Source organism: Pangasianodon hypophthalmus, chromosome 20 (assembly GCF_027358585.1).
Source record: "Pangasianodon hypophthalmus isolate fPanHyp1 chromosome 20, fPanHyp1.pri, whole genome shotgun sequence".
NCBI lineage: Eukaryota > Metazoa > Chordata > Actinopteri > Siluriformes > Pangasiidae > Pangasianodon > Pangasianodon hypophthalmus.
In genome coordinates, this window is record NC_069729.1 from 15,770,464 (window position 1) to 15,792,341 (window position 21,878).

General features: G+C 39.0%; 1 protein-coding gene across 4 annotated transcripts in view; it reads left to right on the forward strand.

Annotated features, from left to right (window-relative positions):
• Positions 1-9,146, forward strand: part of dag1 (dystroglycan 1) — a 29,532-nt gene extending 20,386 nt beyond the window's left edge. For all 4 annotated transcript variants that reach the window (XM_026932807.3, XM_026932810.3, XM_026932808.3 and 1 more), the window contains exon 3: positions 5,434-9,146. In XM_026932807.3, the coding sequence (XP_026788608.3) occupies positions 5,434-7,707 (2,274 nt within the window). In that variant the 3' untranslated portion in view covers positions 7,708-9,146. The remainder of the gene's footprint in view (positions 1-5,433) is intronic.
• The last annotated feature ends 12,732 nt before the right edge of the window (positions 9,147-21,878 follow it).

The window sequence follows — 21,878 nt, forward strand, 5'->3', positions numbered from 1 at the left end:
TTTAGACTTGTGAGAGAACATGCCGTTCTTTTTGCTTTAAAAAAATAATAATAATCAGAACTAGATTATGGCTGTCTACAGTCTTGCTAGATAAGGCTATCTAGTAATGATTTGCCCTCAACAGTCATTACACCTTGACATTAAATATGCATATACTGCTCCTCCAGTAATTTTATTTTGTTAGCCGCCAACAAACAGGTGGGGATTTTTTTATTTATTTATTTTCCCTCCCCCATGGTTCCATGTCAATTGCTGTAAAAGCATGACCCCAGCACATAAATTGTCATTGTGTTTCCCTGTCCCATATAAATGTTAGGAGACTTTCCCTTGGCTGCCGTGTAATCCTATATTCATAGGATAATTTGTGCCCGTCAAGACCATTTTTAAAGTTTGAAACCTCAAGCGCCTTTGTGCACTTTTGGAAAAATCTCCTCTGACAGCTGCACCGAATAATGCTACGACTCAACACTTTATGTGGGGTACAGCTGTTGTTTTCAGTATGCCACCTTAACTGATTTGTGTCTCCACCCTCACCTCATGAAAATGAATTTGGTACTGAACAGAACTCATCAGTAACCATATTCTGCACATTTTAAAGTGTAAGCGTAGGCTAGGAAAAGGACAGTTACTGATATTCCCCAGGGTTGGAAAACTTACTAGCCTGGGCGCCCAGGACAAGCGGAGTTTGTATTTGGGCTGTTTGTTTTTTTTTATATGTAGTTGTAGGTAGGTTCAAGGTTTACAGTGTATTTGAACATAATTAGCTTTACAGTGGAGCGACGCACCTTGATGCTGTAAATATAGCATACGCTACTCATTAAATAGCTCCACACATCAGTCGAGATGTGATTTGGCTGGGGGTAGAACAATTTTTAGTTCTACCGCATACTTCAATACTAGTATACGCATACTTCAATACTACTCTAGACTGTTATTGAGTACTACCTGCGGACCAGGTTGTTTTTGCTCTGACATGCCATCCAGTGGTTGCTGATTTAAATCCTCTAATTGTACATAATATACACAAGCGAGTATGCGAACAATGCCGCTCACGCCGCGGTTGTGTGCGTGCGTGTACGTGTGGTGAAGGTGAAGTATATTTGCACTTTTATGTTTAAACATATCAAGAGAAGATAAAGACTCTAGCCAGTCTCAGATACTATCTTTTATGTGCTATGTGAGGACACAACACCACTGCTTATGGCCAGATCATTGACCAATGAACATGACCATATATTTATTTGTTTCCCTTAATTTGTAGTAATGCACTTAGCTAGGTAACTAGCTTGCCATACATTATTACCTTACTTTAGCTACCAGTTATAAACATAGTCAGTTTCTGGGCACCAAAAATGTGGAACTGGGCAGCACAGTTTACTTTTACTTGCCCAGTAGGCTAGCTAATAAATTTATAATTTGTCTACTCCTGGAGCACTCCACCATTTTTACTGTATTAAGTGTACAGCTGTTAATGCCAAATCTAGCTTGTTCCCTAGCATAAAAAAACTTGGAAGATTCACAAATGGCATACTGAGCTGTTCCAGTCTCTAATGCACTTAATTGATTTCCTGACTCAAATGTGTTGAGCTACAGAGGACTGGATTAGAATAAATACCTTGAATGAGGGGAACAGAGCCTATAAATACTAGAAATAATAGTAAAGTCCTGTTTGTATTTTTGTACTTGTGAATAAAAAGCAACAGAACGCCAAATGCAGTTGACAAGTGCCTCAGTCTCATGGGTTATGACAGTGACAGAAGCTTTTGTTGTTCTCTTTGTTGGCCCCTTCAACATGGTTTGAAATGTTCTGTGAATCTCCTGCACCCTTCTTTCATTTTCCTACATCTGTACTCCACTCCCCCAGTGCTTTCGTATTCGCCTGCGACACCAGGATTCTTTTACGTTCCCCAGCCCCTCCTTTTTTCCAAACAAAGACGGGTACTGAAATCTAATTAGCCTTGGCTGTGCAGTAGCAGAAAGCTTTGTATTCCAGCAGCCTGCATTAAAAAATAGCCTTGGGAACGTGACTCATTCCATGTTTATGGTTAAATACAAATCATGCCAAGTCAGACCACTTGTATTAAGGGGTTATGCCTTATGTTTTTGTTTTGATTTCCTTTGCATAGCAACAAACTTTGCGGTGCTGTGTTGTATGGAAGTGTAGCATTACAGTCATGTGCCAGTGGCCTTTGAAGAATATTTCAGGAACCCTGAATAGTCATTTTTAGAACTGATTTAATTCACACACAGCCTTTTAGTCTTGCACAGAAATGGCAACGGGAGAGGAAAATAAGTCAGTCTGTATGTGAGGCTGCCAGCTTGTTTGCTCCATTATTCTTTCTGTCCACAAGAGTGCACTGCTGAGAGTTTACAGATTAAAAAAGTGTCGTTCACTGGCTGCACTTTCTTCTAAATAGTTCTGCGCATATAACCCTATCCCCACACTTTACTTTTTATCCTTCTCCCTACCAGTTTGAGCTGTTTAAGGTGATGTAAGACTTAAATGCCATCTAATCTTCTATTCTTTGTCATTTTATATGTAAGGCCTGTTAATTCTGCACTAGGTGATGGGTTAAGTGCACTTTTTTCAGCTTTCCTTCCCACTGCAACCAGTGTATGCATTTTACATCACCTTTTGCTCATGATTTCCTTTCTCTTGCACTGCTTTAAGCTTGCTTTAAACTGGCTGTTTCACATCTGAGAAGAAAGGCTGACATTCTTTCCCTGAAGAATTTAATAATTTAATATAATTATAATTTAATATTTTAATATCATATTCAAATCCTAAATTTAGCAGTGAGAGTATTACTAATTTAATATTTTAACTGAATATAAATGTCATTTCTCTCAGAGCTTTATTGCCTACTTGATGAATGTTGCAACAGGGAATTTGAGGACATTTTATTTACCTTTATAATGCTCAGGTTTATTTTTGACCTCAGTTATTTGTTTTCTGTGTAGTTTTCACTCTGAGAATGTGAAAATGTGGTTTTATATGTAGGTATATTTTTACTTCACAATGAGTGAATTTTCAACAATAAAATATAGACTGGAGATCTCATTCCTTTAAAACATCCAACATTCGGCCAAACTGAAGGGTTCCGCCTCCTGAAATTTTCCAGTGAAAAGACTTTGCTCTGCCAATTCCCCCTGTGTCTTCGCAGTCTCCATTTCAACCTCATATCTCAAAGACATGCCATAGCCTACTCCTTCAAAACTATGAATCTTATCTTTTCAGCTGTCTTCACGCCATAACAATGAAGCCCTGTATTTTTTTTTCCCTGCGGCTCCCCCACACGTGCATGCTAACAATAGGCCTCTTTCTTCATCTCTGACGGCTGAGTTTTCATTTCTTTCCCTTTAATTCCTTGATGTCATTGCAACAGGAGTATTCTCTTCCTCAGTCTTCACTTGATTAAGATATGGAGGTGTCTCAGGAGATCACTGACTTGTCTTCTGGTTTGGTTTGCTAAAGTGTGTACGCTCGCTTCCTCTTGCATGTACCTTAGCCCCTTCTCCAGCATTGCACCTTAAATCCCTGCCTCTAAAATACGAAAAAGAGAACCTATAAGGGAACCCAGATGTTATTTGCTTATGCCATGTTGCTATTCTAGCCTCTCATTTCTTCTTTCCCCCTTTCTTTTTCTTTTAATTCAAAAAGTACTTGCTTTTGGCAGGGACTTGTCTCTCTTTAGAGCGGCTTGCATGAATCATCAGTTTGGAAACTGTGGTAGCCTAAATGTTAGTGGGGCTGTGGTTTTGGCAGTGGTTTTGTTGGCGATATTTTGGATTTAAGAAATACAGTAAGGGCAATTCCTAAACTTTCAAACCTGAGAACATATGCATCTTGTAATGTTTCATACTGTTGAAGCAGATCTTAGTAACATGAATCTTGTGCAAACCAAATAGCACTGAGTATTAAAATAGTAATTGCCAGAATTTGTGTCTACTTTGTAATAGATCATAAGCAATAACAGGGTGTGTTTTTGTTTTTTTTTTTTCTTTTCCTCTAGTATTTAATATGTAAGGAATAAATCATGACAGGGCATGCTGTTGTAGGCAAATAACCAAAGATGAGATGGTCAGATGTGGCCCTGAAGTGTTGTATTCCTCTTAGACCACAGCAATTTGCCATCAATGCATTTTTATCTATCTATTTATTTATTTATTTATTTATTTATTTATTTATTTTGAGAGCAAGAGAAAAAAAAGAGAAAGGCTGGTGAGTAGATGAATGTTTATAGCCCTCTCCTGTAGCCGAGAACCTACAGTTTTACCTCTGACTGTTACAATGCACTGACACTGGAGACTTCCAAAAATGTTAAATAATCGTTTCATTGTATAAATGATTATACAACAACACATTTGTTTAATTATTTATTATTAGCCTTTTTTATGAAGTCTGATATATAGCCTCAGGCATATATGTCCCTCAATATTAACCGGTCATTTGCAACTCATTCAAGAATTCGACAGCGCAGTGGTATCAGATGTAATAATTAATATCTATGCATGTTCTTTGTATATTAAGAATGGCACATTTCTTTACAGAACATTGACCTTTTTGAGTGCTGAAGTGTTGACGTTTTAAATCTACAATTCATCAACCACGTTATAGAGAAGTTGTAATTAAACTTCCTCCTGAATTATTGACATCTTTCTATGTAAACAAATAGGCAGTCACTGGTCTGCATCGATGTGACAGCAACATTCAGAAGTGCAACAAAACTTGCAGTTTAGAAAGGTGTGGCAGAGGACAATTTGCAGCTATAAAAGCGTAGGGACAGAAATAAAAAGCCCAGCTATTACAGCCATAGTTCCCACATTCTACTGGTTAGAGCACTAATGATCTGTCTCGGGAGCATCATCTTTACATTATTTATCAACCTAGAGTTATAAGCCATCAGTTTAAGGGGTTGGAGGGAGAAGATGCATTTTTTTATGTTGTTTGATTAAATGGATCACTTTCCATTTATTCATTATCATGCATTTCTGACTCATTAAACAACTCTAGTTGCCTAAAGTTTACTCCACTAGTCTATGATTTGAACAGCATGTCATTAGAGAAGTTAGAAATACCCAGTGCATTGTTTATGCCTTGCTGCAGACTAATTATTGCATTTCCGCAATCCACATTACATGATCAGTGGTTTTATATCAGTCAGATCATTATTTTAGGTTTTCAAGCCATATGCTTTATTGGTTTTAACTGTTGTTTTTGCATATTTCAGATGAAATAGAAAGTTTTGTTCCACATTTAATGTACTGATAATTTCATACCCCACTATCACACTTCCAATGTCTGTGTCCTCTAGCTTTTTCAGCTGTTGAGGTATTTATGTATGATGGCAGTAGGAATTTCAGTGTACTGCAATAAATAATGACTGGGTTTTGTAATATTTTGCTTTTTCGTTTTGTTTTTTTCCCTTCCAGATTACAGAGGCAGGCAAAGATACACTACCATCATGGTTGCACTGGGAACCAATAAGCAGCACCCTTCAAGGACTTCCTTTGGAGGTAGACAAGGGTGTCCACTACATATCTGTCTCTATTGCTAATGGAGGCCATGTGTCCCAGAGTCCTGATGTATTTTCCATTGAGGTTCATCCAGAGGAACATGCTGACACAGACCCTATTCAGTTAGCAATCCAGTTAACTAATAATGATTCTCAGCATTTTGTCTGTGGCAATGAAGAGCCTGTTACCGTGCTTACAGTAATTTTGGATGCAGACCTCACTAAGATGAGCTCCAAACAGAGAGTGGAGCTTTTGGCCAGCATGAAAAAATTCTCAGGAGTAGGGCTCCAGCACATGAAGATCTTGCCTGTTGTCAACAATCGCTTGTTTGATATGTCTGCTTTTATGGCTGGGCCAGGAAATGCCAAAAAGGTTGTAGAAAATGGTGCTTTATTGTCTTGGAAACTTGGCTGTGCCCTGGATCAAAGCAACATTCCCAACATCAGCAGTGTTCAGGTTCCAGCAAAGGAAGGGACAATGTCAGCACATTTAGGATATCCAGTGGTGGGATGGTACATTGCTAACAAAAAGCCACATGTACCTAAACGAGTACGGCGGCAACTTAATACCCCTACTCCTGTGCCCTCCTTGCTTCCTCCAACAACATACCCTGAGCCATCGAGCCGCATCGTGCCCACACCAACTTCCCGATCAATTGGACCAACTTCCGACAGTTCCTCACAACCTGTGCGGGGCCCTGTACCACTGCCTGTGAAACCTACTATTCGCACCAGAGATCCAATTGCTCATACTCCCACAATAGGACCCCCTCAGCCCACAAAAATTATGGACACTACCAGCACTATTACAATACAGCCCACCATGACCAGGCCACTGTATGTTGGGCCTTCTGTAACACCATCAACACCAACCACCAAGAAACCAACAAAAAGGCCCAAGAAACCCAAGACCACCCCAGTACCGAAGGAACCTAAGACAACGACAGCCAAGCCACCCCGACGTACCACCCCCTCAGTTGTTTTACAAGATGGCAATACAAGACCAGAGCTGCGCAACCCAATTGATCAAGTTAAGTCATTCATTGGCACATACTTTGAGGTGAAGATCCCATCTGACACATTCTTTGATCGAGAAGATGGTACAACGGACAAGTTAAGATTAACTTTGAGGAAGAGCAATGACATTGTTGGAGAAGACTCTTGGATTCAGTTCAACAGCACTAGCCAGTTGCTTTATGGATTACCAGACTGGCAGCATGAGGGCAAGCATGAATACTTTATGCAAGCTACTGACAAAGGTGGTCTCTACACAACAGATGCCTTTGAGGTCCGTGTCAATCGCTTTGGAAACAATTTTAAGTCCCCAGTCCTGTTTGCTGCTCGATTCCAGGGGGATCCTCGTTCGGTTACCAATGACATCCATAAGAAGATCCTTCTTGTCAAGAAATTGGCCTATTCTTTTGGTGATCGCAATTCAAGTTCAATTACACTGAAAAATATTACTAAGGGATCCATTGTAATTGAATGGACCAACAGCAGCCTCCAACAACACCCATGTCCCAAGGAGCAAATTCAGGCCATGAGTCGAAGGATCTCTGATGCTGAAGGCAAACCTTCACAAATATTCTACAGTGCCATGGAACCAGACTTCAGACCCATAAATATCACTATAAAAGGAACGGGTAGCTGCCACCGCTACATGTTTGTTCCACCAGCTGAGATCTCAGACCCCGTTCCGCCTGCTGTTACACCAGCTGTAGGAGCAGGACGACAGAGCAACGATGATGTATATCTTCACACAGTTATACCAGCTGTGGTGGTTGCAGCGATCCTGTTGATTGCAGGTATCATTGCTATGATTTGCTATCGCAAGAAGCGCAAGGGGAAGCTTACCATTGAAGACCAAGCAACCTTCATTAAAAAAGGAGTTCCCATCATTTTTGCTGATGAACTTGATGACTCTAAGCCACCTCCATCATCTAGCATGCCCCTTATCCTCCAAGAGGAAAAACCTCCTCTCCCACCACCTGAGTATCCCAACATGGCCAGTCCAGAGACCACACCTCTGAACCAAGACATTTTGGGAGAATATTCAGGCCTACAAGATGATGACCCCAATGCCCCTCCTTACCAGCCTCCACCCCCCTTCTCTGCTCCTATGGAGGGTAAAGGGTCACGCCCTAAGAACATGACCCCATACAGATCACCACCCCCATATGTGCCACCCTAATGTTTATAGATCCCTCCAGTGTGGAGGACAGGGAACTTGTGCAGTTCCAAAACCAGTGTTGTCTCTTTGCATTTTTTTGGAAATCGGAGGGGCATTACAATTTGGGACATTGGATTGGGAGGGTTGGGATGATTTTGGTAAAACTGGACTTTTTTTTGGAGTGGTGATGGTGGGGGTGTAATTATATAATCCTCAAAGACAGCAACAACAACCTCAGCCTCTGGCTGTCTGGCTACTGCTGATCAGTTGGAAGATGCACCCTCCGATCCTAGCGCTTTTGTGTCTAGATGGGCTTTTTTTTGTTTGTTTTATCATTTGTATTTCTTTTTGACTTACTTCAGAATCAAACTACTTGCCTAACAGCACTCTTTTTATCTTCTGAACTCTTTGGATAATACATAAAGACAATAAGTAAAGTGACTGCAGGTGCAAGTGTTTCATAGTGACATTCTACAATTAAGGAAAAAAAAACATGACCTAGAGGTACAGTTGTGCAGACAATTATGGGCTTGTTTGATTCAATAAGGTTTGCCTTTTAACATTAATTGTACTGTTTTACCCTTATTCACATGTCTAGTAAAGATGAGCATAATAAGAGGTAGCCAAAAACCTTGAGAGGGATAGAACCTTTTTGTTTAATCCACTGTAAATTTGAGGGTTGCTAGATTTCTTTTTTTCTTTTCTTTTTCCTTTTTTTTTTTTTTTTTTTTTTTTTTTTTTTTTTTTTTTTTTTTTTGGTGGGTGTCAAAGCAACAGTGAAAAAATCTTTTATATCCCTACTAATGGAAATGAGTTATGCTATGGATATGTTCTGGATAAATGTTTGAGGATGTGTGTTTCTGTCCTTATAGAGATTCATGCCAGACTGAGACATGGAGATATTATTGTGCCATTCTGATTTTGATTTTTTTTTTTTTTTTTTTTTTTTTTATTATTGGGTTTTATGTCTGTTTCGATTTATAGTAAGGATATATGGCATGATGTAGCTGCTGCCCTTGGAAGGAAACATAAATGGGCAAAGTCTGAATACCTACATCTCACAGCAGGCATTTGCTACTCATTTCCCCTTTTAGTACGCATTGACATGGTTTTGATTAAATGATTTGAAAGACTCACAGTCTAGCCTAAAATTTTCAAATGATTTGATCCTCTTTTATGGTTTGTTTTTATTTGTTTGTTTTTTTTTTTTACTTTTCAATAATGATTATCGAGTGTATGCCTTGACTCAAAATAACTGAAAATAAAGACTGAATATTTTAATAAAGTATCATTCTCTAACCAATGGCATCATTTATTAAATGTAATGATGATACTTTATTTGCAGTTGAATGTCAGTTTTTGCCTTGGCAGTAATGCAGCAAGTGTCTTCTTTAAATAATCCTCTGCCTATGGATATAACTGTATATATAGTCCAGAGGTGTGCACATCAGAAATGACAGGGGGAAAAAAAAAAAAAACGTATCTGCAGTTTGTTCTAGACCAGAGGTAAGTATACCAACAAATTACTAAAATATCTGTAGTGATGTTCACAACCCAGGGAAAACACATTTCCTTCATTAACATCATATATCTGTCTAATTTTATAATGTTTTTGATACAGCCACAATTTTATTAAGAACAATAAATATTGAATTTTGTAACAATCTATTCAGATGTTTAGAGATTGCAGGACCAGGTACCACAGTATAGATCTGCATGTAAAACCCCTTAAATGTAGCCTGGTTTTATTTTTATTGCTGTGCTTTTGTTATAATCAGTTATCATATGCTTGTGTATGCTGTATGCTTTGCATTTTGTGACTTTAACTCTGGGTTTAAAGGGTTTAATTTAATTATTAACATTATACTGGTTTAAGGCTTTTAGATGATAGGTGAAAAACCAAAGATAAAAACATGAAAGTCACTAGGTATTGTTGATCTCTCTTTCTCTCTCTCTCTCTCTCTCTCTGTGTGTATGTGTGTGTCTATATATATATATATATATATATATATATATATATATATATATATATATATATATATATATATATAATTTACATCAATTCTCTGCTGTGTTTTACGCATCATTTATGCATCATTTAAAGGATGGCACAAACAGTATAAACAGTGTTACAAGCATACTTTCAATCCTAATATGCCTTGTGTGACATTTTGTCCTTATGTTGTCAGCATTTTTTATTGTTTTTCTGTATAAATCAAAGCTCTTGAATGTATATGAAATTATCTTGTTTCTTTTTAATTTAACATCAGATGAGATTACAGTGCGGTTGCTGATGAGCATTCTAAAACAACACCCACTTTAATCTGTATGCATAGCAGTGTATCCAGGGGAAAAGTCTAGCTGTATATTTATTTTTCCCTGCTTCTTTTTATACTTTTCCTTTGCCCCAGGTGTGTTGCGTAAGCCAGGGTTCTCTGCTATAATACTCATTTTTAGCCTGCCTTGAGTGTGATATAATTTTGCTCCATTTTTACTCTAAATTTGAATGGAAGACCTGAGAGATGTGTGTGTGAAGCTTGATACAAGGCTTGAATAGCCAACAGTAATTGATGGAATTAAAAGCAGAATTAGGGAGATCGCTCACACTTTGTGAAGCCACATCTTATAATCAAGGCAAGGAAGTGAAATAAAAGCCTGAGTGCAGAAATGATTTTTTTTTTCTTTCTGTGTTAATAACATTGATTTAATTTGTCACTGGACATTGTATGTTGGACTCTCGTATTAAAAATTGTTCTCACCAAAAATTGTGTCCTCATTGCTGCTTATAACTTTTACTCATTGGCAAGACATGAGTGAATTTAATCCAAGCATGGACATGAGGGCCCTACAGTAGTTTTGTGTTGATCTTAGAGTCTTCTGGTCACTAGCAGAGTATCTTAACCACTGGATGCCCATGTTGGTGCTATTACATACTTCTACACAATAGTGTGGGCAGCTCCAGCATCCCCAGTTTGATTTTTAGCTCTGGTTACTGTCTGTGTGGAGTTTCCCATGTTCTCCCAGTATCAGTGTGGTTTCCTCTGGGTCCTCTGGGTTCTTCCCTCCTCCCAAAATCATTATATGACCAAAAGTTTGTGGACACCTGACCATCACACCCATATGGGCTTTTTGAACATCCCATTCCAGATTTAGTCTCCCTTTGCAGTTACAATAATCTCCACTGTTCTGGGAAGGTTTTAGACTAGATGTTGGATTGTGGCTGTGAGGATTTGTGCTCATTCAGCCACAAGAGGATTAGTGAGATCAGGCACTGATGTTGGGTGAGGAGGCCTCAGGGTCCTGTTGGTGTTCAGCCCAAAGGTGTTCAGTGGTGTTGAGGTCGGGGTTCTGTGCAAGACACTCGAGTTCTCCCACTCCAAACTTAGCAAACCATGTCTTTGTCAGGCATTGTCATGCTGGAACAGGTTTGTGCCTCTTAATTCCAATGAAGGGAAGTTGTAATGCTACAGCATTCAAAGACATTCTATACAATTATGTGCTTCCAGCATGGCAACAGTTTGGGGAAGAACCACATATGGGTGTGATGGTCAGGTGTCCATAAACTTTTGGCCACATAGTGTAGGTGGATTGGCTGTCCTAAATTGCCTATACGTGTGAATGTGTGTGTGCATTATGCCCTGAGATGGACTGGCATCCAGTTGAGGTTGTATTCCAGTCTCACACCCAGTATTCCCAGCGATAGACTCTGGATCCACTGTAACCATGATCAAGATAAAGTGCTTACTCAAGATGAATGAATGTTTATTGTTCAGTAAAATCCTTTTTTTCTGTGTGTAAACATAAATGTCTATAGTTCTTTTAAATATTTGGTCCCAGGTACACTTTTGGTATTGTTTACTTCTGTACATCACAAATACACCTAGTAAGGTTAAGTCAGTATTACTTATTTGGATTGTAAAGGCATTTGAAAAGGATGGGTGGATCAACAGCAAATTATAAATTTTCTTTCTCCCCTTGTTGGCCAATCTTGCAAATTAGGTGAATAGATATTGGTGTATCTACCAGTTCTTGAACATATATCAGTTATTTGAAACAGGGCATGCTGAGGTCAGAAGTGATGAACTGAACTTATGTGATTTTTCTTTTTCACCTCAGTTTCATGTACACTATTACTTGTTAACAGTATCCATAATGTACACTACAAGACTCAATCCTTTTAATATTATTGAATTAGGGGTGTAATGTAATGCCACTGTGTCACTGTAATGCACCTGTATCTGTCTCTGTCTAGTGTGCCAAATATCTGTATCTGTATCTGGAGTTAGCCCTTCCCCCTTAGTGGGCAAGGTTTTGTTTTTTTCAAAGTAAATATGAACACTGAAAAAAAAAAAAAAAAAAACTCAGAGGTAGAAATGGCAGTACTGTCAGCATGGTGTGTGAATTATGACTTTGACAGTTTCTCAACCTCAGCTACATCATTCGCGTTCATAATTTCTCAACTAGAGATGTGCACTTTAATCTCTCTCAGAGTTATTATTTTAGTTTAGTACCTCCCTGCGATATTTTCTAATTTACTAGTAAAACTAGTACCCTTATTTAAAACCCAGTGACCCTGGCCAGGTAGTTCTAATAATGAATGAACAATGACGCATGTTCACATTTATGTTCACTTACTTTGTCCTGTGAGCTTCATATCTGGCCGATTAATCGCGTGAACATAAAAGTAAAAACCTCCTGCTTGTGCAACTTTTGTGTTGTGTCCCACCGAATTCCAATCCCAGTGCACACCTCTAGTCTTAACCATATCATGTGAACCTTTCTAGCAAGCCTTGTTTTTAAAAATATGCCTCCTATTCATATCTGTATTTGTATCTATTTGGAACACATGATCTGAATAATGTATTCGTATTCAGGCACAGCCTTATACTACATCATCAAACATTATTTTTTCCTCCACACTTTCTGTTCCTCTGAAGATCAAGGCTAAATAAACATCAGCTTTGATTGTGTGCTGCACGGAGCTGTTAAGTGCCCAGCTCTCAACATCAGCATCAACATCAGAGCATCTTTGGTTCTACACAGCGATGGAGACAGAATTTCATCGGGGTTTTTTAGGGTCGCAGTCTGAACTGATTTCACTTACTTTTGCTGACGTTGTGAATGTGATATTGGATGAGCCACGTCTCCACATCTGCTGCAGCTTCTACAGTAGAGAAGGATCTGTAGGCCATCTGCGCTGACTTCTGCTCCGTTTGGAACGTTTATGATGAATACGTGGCTGGAAAGTGTGACAAATAGCTGTGATAATGTTTTGAATAAGCAGAACTTAGACTGTCTAGCTGTGCTCATTGTGATCCCTCAGAGTTTGGTTACAACCATCTTACAGTACATATGAGTGTTGTATCTCATATACACTATATGGCCAAAAGTATTTGAACACCTGACCAATCACACATGTGCTTGTTGAACATCCCATTCCAGATTGTGTCCCTCTTTTGCTGTTATAATAACTTCCATTCTTCTGGCACTAGATTTTGGAGTGTGGATGTATGAGCTAAACTGAGCTAAAGGACAGAGCTGTAGTGCTGCAGATACAGTATGTGATGTGTTCTGGATATTTGGTGTGATAAACAAAAAGGGAAAAAATTTACATGCACACACATTTTTAAAGTAGTTATATACAGTATATAGTAATATGATTATATAGTAATTTATTTAATGCCAGCCACATGTTCTCCACGCTTGGGTGAATTTCTATGCACACTTTTTCTGAGGTTTTTTGAACAACAAATGAAAGAGTAAGTATCCCAAAGCCTTTTTTTTTTTTTTTTCTTTTTCATTTAATTACGTGCAGTCTGAAACTAAACCAAACAAAGTAGCAAGTGAACCAAAGGTGGTTGTGAGTGGACAAAAACAGTAAAATAAACATTTTTTTTTGTGTTTTAATATTTTTATTATATATCCTAGATGCAATGTATCCAAAAATGAGAAAAATATTTGCCAAAAATGAAAAAGAAAAAGGTTATAGGAGGAATCTTAAAAAAAGGTGTGCAAATCCAATCTAGTGTGTAGTAGAACTTTATAGCTGATGCGGTTTGATTTAAGAGCACGCTCTCTTAAAGGCCCTTAAAGCATAAAAAGGAAAGTGATGCACTGATTTAAAAACAAATTAAGTCTTGCTCTCCTGTTGTCAGCTTTCCTTCATTTCCTTTTGATAATGCAGATTCAAACTGCGTATGGCTTTTTTTAATGGCCATGAATTGCTTTCAGCTCTCCCTTCAAATTGCGGCTGCTTGTGTAAGAGTACTTGGCCTTAATTTTTCTCAGAAGACGAAAAAAGACGACCTGCATTTTCCCGCCCTGGGGTTTGACATTTTGAAGAAAGCCATGCCTGTCCATCTTATGTCTGTGATAACCACATCCTGAGACAACAAGCCTGTTTTTAGGCCTACAGTTCTGAGTTGAAAGACATAAGAACAGGGAATACATTCTTCTAGTCTTGCTGGTTTCGATGTCAGCGACATCTCTTTGAGACACGTCATGCAGGACCAGAAGAGTGCCTAGTTTCTACACTAACTCTACAGAGGGCAGGATGAAGTTTTCTCTGTGTGCCTCTTTCTAAGTTCAAATTTAGCATGCTTCATTAGGATTAGGGATTTTGGTAATATGTAAGGCATGAAACACTTTTGCATGCTGATCAGGGGTGTCGCCTGACCCAATTTATTTTCCATTAGTTTAAGGGCTAACATTCATTAGCTGGCTAGGGGTCCCTGGAGGATTAATAGTTAGGCCACAGTGCTCTCACTGCTGTGGTCCAGGTTTGATTCTCAGCCAGGGAACCAACTCCAGCCACTGGGGTTATGTGCAACAGTGCGCTCTCAGTGCCGGTCCCAAGCCTGGATAAAACTGGGGAGGGCTGCATCTGGAAGGGTATCCGGTGTAAAAACTGTGCTAAATCAAATACGCGGACCAATGATCTGCTGTGGCGACCCCTAACAGAAGCAGCCGAAAGAGGACCATTCATTAGCTGGCTAAATCAGATGGAAGTGTACCTAGTGTAGAGTAGTTTTGTTTTAAAGCTACTGTTGATTTGGTAAATATACAGTAGAGTATAGAGGTAAATTTGAATTTGCATTCAGTTTATTGACTTGTTAAAAACAAAACGAAACAGGAAAATGCTTCATCTTGGCTAACTTCAGCTAGCTAACTACCAGTGCTAGCAGGTTTAAGCTAAGCTATCCATCTGGGAATTTTTCCAGTTATGTGATAAAAAATTACTATTACAATTTATATCAAGGGGTCCAACATAGGATCCTGGCCATAAGGAATAAAATCATTAAACACTGATTTAACATTCCAAAAACATTTTGGTTTGAGCACGTGAAAATAATCAATGATGGGGTGGTGTGATATGGTCCCAAATATAATTATGTATAATTACGTATGTATCAATATCAGCATGTCAACGAATACCATTATATTTTTTGCATGTCATAATTACAAGAATGACACATCATCATTTTTATCCATTTATAGTTACATTTAATGTGATGAAACATGCAATCAGTTAGTTCCTCAATGTTTTATTAATCTATATGGTTAGCTGAATAACATGATATTATTTGGAACATGAGCCTCAGAGTAGAGCTGCTCTTTTGAATTTAGAGGAACCAACTGAGGTGGTTCAGACACCCCCAGGTCGGCTCCCGCTAGAGCTGTATCAGGTACGTCCCACTGGAGAGATTATAACTCACAGTTGGCTTGGGAATGTCCAGGAAAAACTGGAATCTGTAAGGACCTGTAGGAAAAGCAGAAGGAAAATAAAAGAATGAATGAAAGAAAAATGAAGGTCTCCCGAGAGGCACGACAGAAAAACATTTGCCCTATCGTATGGAGATCACGAGTTCTGAATCCTGAAGATGCCAAAACCACCCGTGGCTGGGAATCCAAGACCCATGGCCTCTCTTTCCCTGTCTCTGTCTCTCCCCTATCAATCACAGAGACACTAGCCACTTGTGGGTGTCTGTGAGCTAATGTGTGCAGAAGAGGGTAGATAGCGCTGTCCTCCATGTGTGTTACACTGCCCTGTGACACACCATGAGCTTTTTCTATCACTGCCTCTTGCTTTGTTTCTATTTGTTTCTGTCTCTTAATGTCTCCTTCTGACTGTTCCACTTGTACTGTTTTTCCTTGTGTGTCTTACCATACTGCCCTGTCTCTCTTCTTCTTTGCTTTGTGTGTCTCTGCTGCTTGCTTTGTATCTCTCTGTCTCTGTTTCTTGCTGTCTCTCTTTCTGCTTCATGCTGTCTCTCTCAGTTTCTTGCTTCATCTGTCTCTCTACTGCTTTATTTGTCTCTTTCTCTCTCTGTCTCGGCTTCTTGCTTTGTCTGTCTCTCTCTGCTTCTTTTTTGTGTCATTGTCTGTGTCTCTGTCTCTCTGCTTATTGATTTGTCTGTCTTTGTCTCGGTTTCTTGCTTTGTCTGTCTCTCTGCTGCTTGATTCTCTCTCTCTCTCTCTCTCTCTCTCTTGGTGTGTCTTATATCTGTCTCTCTTTCTCTTGCTATGTCCATCCCTCTATTTCTTGCTTTGTCCTTTTCTAATGCATCTTGCCTCTCTGTTTCTTGCGTGTAAGTCTTGCTCTCTGTCTGCCTGTCTCAGTCCTTTGCATTCTCTTCTTCTCTGTTTATCACCTTCCTCTGTCTCTTTCTGCCTGACTCTCCCTTTGTCTTCATCTGCCTCTCTCTTTCCATATCATTGCATCTTTCATTGCCTTTCATTTCTTTGCCTCTGCCTCAATCTTTCTTTCTCTCTGTCTCTTGTTTCATTTCTGTGACTCTATCTCTCTTTCGTGTCACCAGTTAGCTGGATTTCATTATTATTGTACTTGTTGAGTGCGTGCTGTTATTTCCAGCCCATTAGTTAAGCATAAGGGATTGTTCTGTGACCATCGATGTGCCTTTTGCTGCAGTTTTGCGAGTAATACAGTCACTTCTTATCTGTCCCTTGGAAATGAGAAGATGAGTATGAGAAAAGACTGCCATCAACATCTTAGAAATCTGCATGGCTGAGAAAAAAAAACCCGGCCACAAAACATTGCGTCCTCTCCAGACTGATCCAAACCATGAAGAGCTGGCTAATTCTGCTTCATCTAAATTTTTCAACTCATGAAAAGAAGCAGAAGCTCCTCTTGTGGAGGAGCGTAAATCTCATCGGCCATGTGGGGAATTAATGCGGTGTCGATAACCCCATAATGGCCCTTCAGTGCGATCATGGCTATTAGAAGCAGCTTTTTGCCCGGCTGCTTAACTCATACTGCGTTATTGGCTCATCGTGGACTTGATGACACTTGTGCTATCTTTTTCATTACCCGGCCTCATAAATCCTCACACGCTCTTGACAGACGCTCACAAAAGCTCTCCAAATGTTATTCTCTTCTAATGAAGCCTTTTATGTAAATACTTGGACAGTTTGTTTGGTTTGGGCCAACTGCAGTGCGGTGATTGAAGGGAAAATTCAAACTGGGGGAAAAGCCTCCTAAATCATAAGCGGGGCCGCCTGAATGGAAAGTGTATCAGTCATGGTAACGGATTTTCTGTGTCACAGGGCCTAATGTTTCTAATTATCTAAACAAATTGTGGAATGCAGACTGTCGTCTGAATCATTAAACAATTCAATATTAATGCTAACTAACCAGCCCTCCTCTGTGTACCTGTTCCTATCATTTTTCAAAACGTCAGAGGGTTATTCTGCCATCTTTCAAATGGTTGATACAGACTTCATTTTGTGCCAAAGGTTTAATAAAATTACATGATCTGTAGCGTTCAAGCAGATTTTTAATAAGAGCTGTGTGGGGTAGACATGTGATTCATGAGGCTGAAGCTTACGCAAGTTATACCCAAGATTGCACTAGTCTCAGCACAGACATACACTGCATGGCCAGAAGTCTCAAACACAAGAGAATTAGTGAGTTCAGGCACTGATATCGGGTGAGGAGGCCTGGTCCACAGTCAACATTCCAGTTCTTCCCAGAGGTGTTCAGTGGGGTTGAGGTCAGGGCTCTGTGCAGGCCACTGTTCATTCCAACCTTGGCAGACCATGTCTTCAAAGAGCTCGCTTTGTGTACAGGGGCATTGTTATGCTGGAACATGTTTGGGCCCTTTAGTTCCAGTGAAGGGAAATTGTAATGCTACAGCATATAAGACATCCTATACAATTGTGCTTCTAGCTTTGTGGCAACAGTTTGGGGAAGAACCAAACACGGATGTGATGGTCAGGTGTCCACAAACTTTTGGCCATATAGTGTATTTCTCGGTGGTGCGAAGCCCCTCTTTGCAGTTGCGCTCCCAACTTTTCCAAATCCTACCACCTGATGCACTACACACATAAACTTTGGAAAGTAATTCTAATCTACAGGGATGTGGGAATATGATTTAAATTGGGGGTGCTGGAATTTTTTTAAGCAGCATACATGTGACATGCTCGCTCTATCTATCTAAATCCTGCAAGATACCCTCAGCACCCCACCGTCTCATGTCCTGTGAAAACAGTGATAACTGAGGAAAAATACAGAACAGTACTCGCAAAAACTCATATAATGCTAGCACATGTAGTCACCTTGTATTTGGAAACTTGTTAAGAGACAATGAAGATGCTAGTCAAGCAAAAACATCCACAGCTCTTAGCCAAAATGTTAGCTAAAGACTTTTTGTTAATGGCACAAACATGATGTTTCATCAGCAGAACCATTATCAGGACAGGATAAAGACTCTAGATACATCCATCCTCTCAGGGATTCAAGTACTCACTTATTCTGTGTAGTCTGTATTAATGCACATAATTAACTTGTCATACATTTGAGTATGACCAAAAAAAAAAAAAGCTTTTTAGCCTAGCTGATTAGGCCTCTGAAAGCACACTGAAGCTTTCACTTGCCCTTTGTGCTAGCTAATGAAGTTATGATTTGTCCACCACTATACACATTATATAACATATTGAAAACAATGAGCCCAAAATGTGTTCTTCTGCTACCTATGACCGCTAGGGAGTATCATGCGTCATCCTCATGGCTGATGTTAAGGAGACACATGTCGGAGCTTGACGCGGTGTGCAGCACTTCAGAAAGGCAAGCTTCCTTGACACTGTCATATATGCCTTCCACTTTCCATCTCCCTGTCTGACACCTCTCTCACTGTCAGTATTTCACCTTGGAATTTATGAAGGACACTCACGTGGCTCCTCAGTCAGTCATCATTCTGTCTCTTTCTCTCTCGAGCAGGTAATTTGGAAGGAGGATTTCACCACCAGCCTATCCAGCCAAGGAAATATCAAGGAGATCCGTGCTTCTCTCTCTTCTTTAGCATTTGGTCAGGGGAAAATTAGAAAGGTTGAGAGAGAATGAAAAAGCATGCCATTTTTCCTCAGCTTTGATTAGACAATGTTGTCGTGTCTTGATATGTATCATGTGGCTACCATCTGCATCAACACTCAGCTCCCAATGCTGTTACATTTTGACATATTCTGTTGTATTACACTCCAGATGACTGATTCTAAATCCCTGCCAGGATGACTGCTCAGTTTATATGTATGAATAATAAACGATAATTTGTGTTTTTGATCATTTGATGCTGTATTACTCGGCTCTCTATTATAGATTTATGTTGATAGACTGTTATGATTATTATGTGACTCATATTATGACTGCATTGCATTTCTGTAATATAATATGTGCTCCTAATAGTTTAAATGTAGTTTTGCAGTTTGATACAGCCATCCAAATGATATTCTGGATAATATTTACTATTAGTAAGATTACTACTTGTCACACTGCAGGAGATGGTCTCAATAAACTCTTGGCTGAATTCTATAACAGATTGTGTGATAACATGTTCTCCATTTCAGATTATGTTGATCCTCTAACAATAGACCTGTAATTAAAGAAAATGTTTACGTTCTGCTTACGTCATCAGTTAGCACGGTCTGGGCTCATGTTCTTCAAAATGAGCTTGAGGTATTGAGGATTTTTTTTCTCTCCATTAACATTGTTTCGTTTGTCTTTCGAAACTGGGCAGATTGGAAAAAGACCAGGTGATGTTTTTCCAGTCTTCAACTGTCTACTTTCTATCAGCTTGTGTCCACCATAGCCTCACATTCCTGTTCTTGGCTGACAGGAGCAGAACCCATCATGAGCTTCTGTCTTCTGCTATTTTAGCTCATCCACCTCAAGGTTTGACATACTGTGTGTTCTGAGATGCTTTTCTGCTCACCACACTTGTAAAGAGTGGTTATTTGAATTACTGTAGACTTCCTGTAAACTTGAACTCATCTGGCCATTCTCCTCTGAGATTTGTGTTGTTTGATGTAAATATTAACTGAAGCTCTTCACTTTTATGTGCTTGATCTGCCACATGATTGGCTGATTGGATAACTGCATAAATGAGCAGGTGTACAGGTGTTCCTTTTTAAGTGGCATCATGAGATAAAGGATTGATGGGACAAAGGAAGGCCTTTTTAAAATGTATAAAATTTCTGGGAAACTTTACTATCCATAAAAAAAATCCTAACAAATAAACACTGTTATCTCCGGCTAGCTAGCTATGTCAAAACAATTAATATTAAAATGTCAATATTTAACTATTTAATACTAAATTGTGGTTGGATTTCCATTCACTTGTATATAAGGTAAAATTTGAATTTGAATCATGATATAAAATTTTGGCTTTATTACCCACTCGTTTAACCAACCTCTTTAGATATACATACTATTAACGCAGTTACTCACTCTAAGTTACTTAGTGTACACTTCAAAATACCGTATTTCCACTGCAATGTATGTGTTGCTGTAATCCTGCACCACCTGAAACTATTCGCAGCTCACAGCTGGCTGGTTTATGTGTAATAAACGCTTCTCCTCACACTCTTGTGAGCACTCTTTATTTTTATGCTAGCGTGCACTGAGGAAGGCACAATTAGGCATTTTGCTTTGTTTATGAGGCACATCTGGGTAGGTAATCAGGAGACACAGCAGTGTAATATTGCTCCTGGGCATCCCGCTCGCAGAGATGATACGTTTAAAGGGAAATTCTAGTTCGCGCACACACTAAAAGTCTTTTATACGTGTATCATGGTGATTTAAAATTGTACATTATTTGGTGGTTTTGCATGCATTGAAGGTAAGACAGAGTCTAAATTTGATTCCCCTAACTTTCCACAGGGAACTAAATGAGATGGCAAATATAAAGGCTTATAAAGGCTAATATACCACCAAGGCAGCATCACAATATTCTCCAAGCTCAGTGCAATTATTTCAACCATATGGTAAGAACTGATAAAGTAGTGATCACTAAGCCTGTTCCTGGAGAGCTCAGTTCCAGGCTGAATCCTGCAGAGCTGATCCGGCTAATCAAGCAGACTGATGATGTGGCATGAGTTTGATTAGGGTTGAGACTGAATTTGTCAGAAGGATCTATCTTAAGGACGAGTGTTGGTGATCAGTGAGATAAAGGACAGGACACATGTTATTACGTTATCAGAAAGTTAGCGAATAGCATGGGATTATATTTCACCTTAGGAGGTGAGGTGTTTTTCTCTTCCTGTGGCTATACAAGACTGTTTAAAGACTGTGCCCATTGGAAATTTTCTTAAATTTCTCACCTTATATTATCAGCAGTTTTGCAAGAATCATACTTTTATCATACGTTTAAATACTAAGGATAGTCACGTGCCATTCTATATGCCACTTGAATTAGAAATCACTTCAGTTGATTGCCAAATGTCATATTTCAAGTATTTATTTCTGTCTAATATCTTGTGCTGTGTTTCAAAATGTTGTACTTGTATACTTGTATTGTACATTGCAATAGATTGATATAGCTACCTCAGAATTACATTTGACTGCCTTATTTTTGTACATTCATGAGTATTTTTAGTGACTATGAACCACAATTTGTTCATCTTTAGTGGCTAAAGCCAAAACCTATGCAGGGATCACAGCTAGTTGGTAAAAAATAATCATGGCTGATCAACTACATTTGGGAATGGAAAATAGGAATTTTGTGAAAAATTATATAAATTTAATTTTTCTGTAACAGCATATAATGAGGAATAAGACTAGGAAAACTGGGAATATTCCTTCCGAGTTTCCAAATTCCTATGTTAAAAAGATTTTAGATGAACTATGGTTAACTGTGCATCAGTACAGTCTTGTCTTCATATGTTCAACTGTATTAAATCAG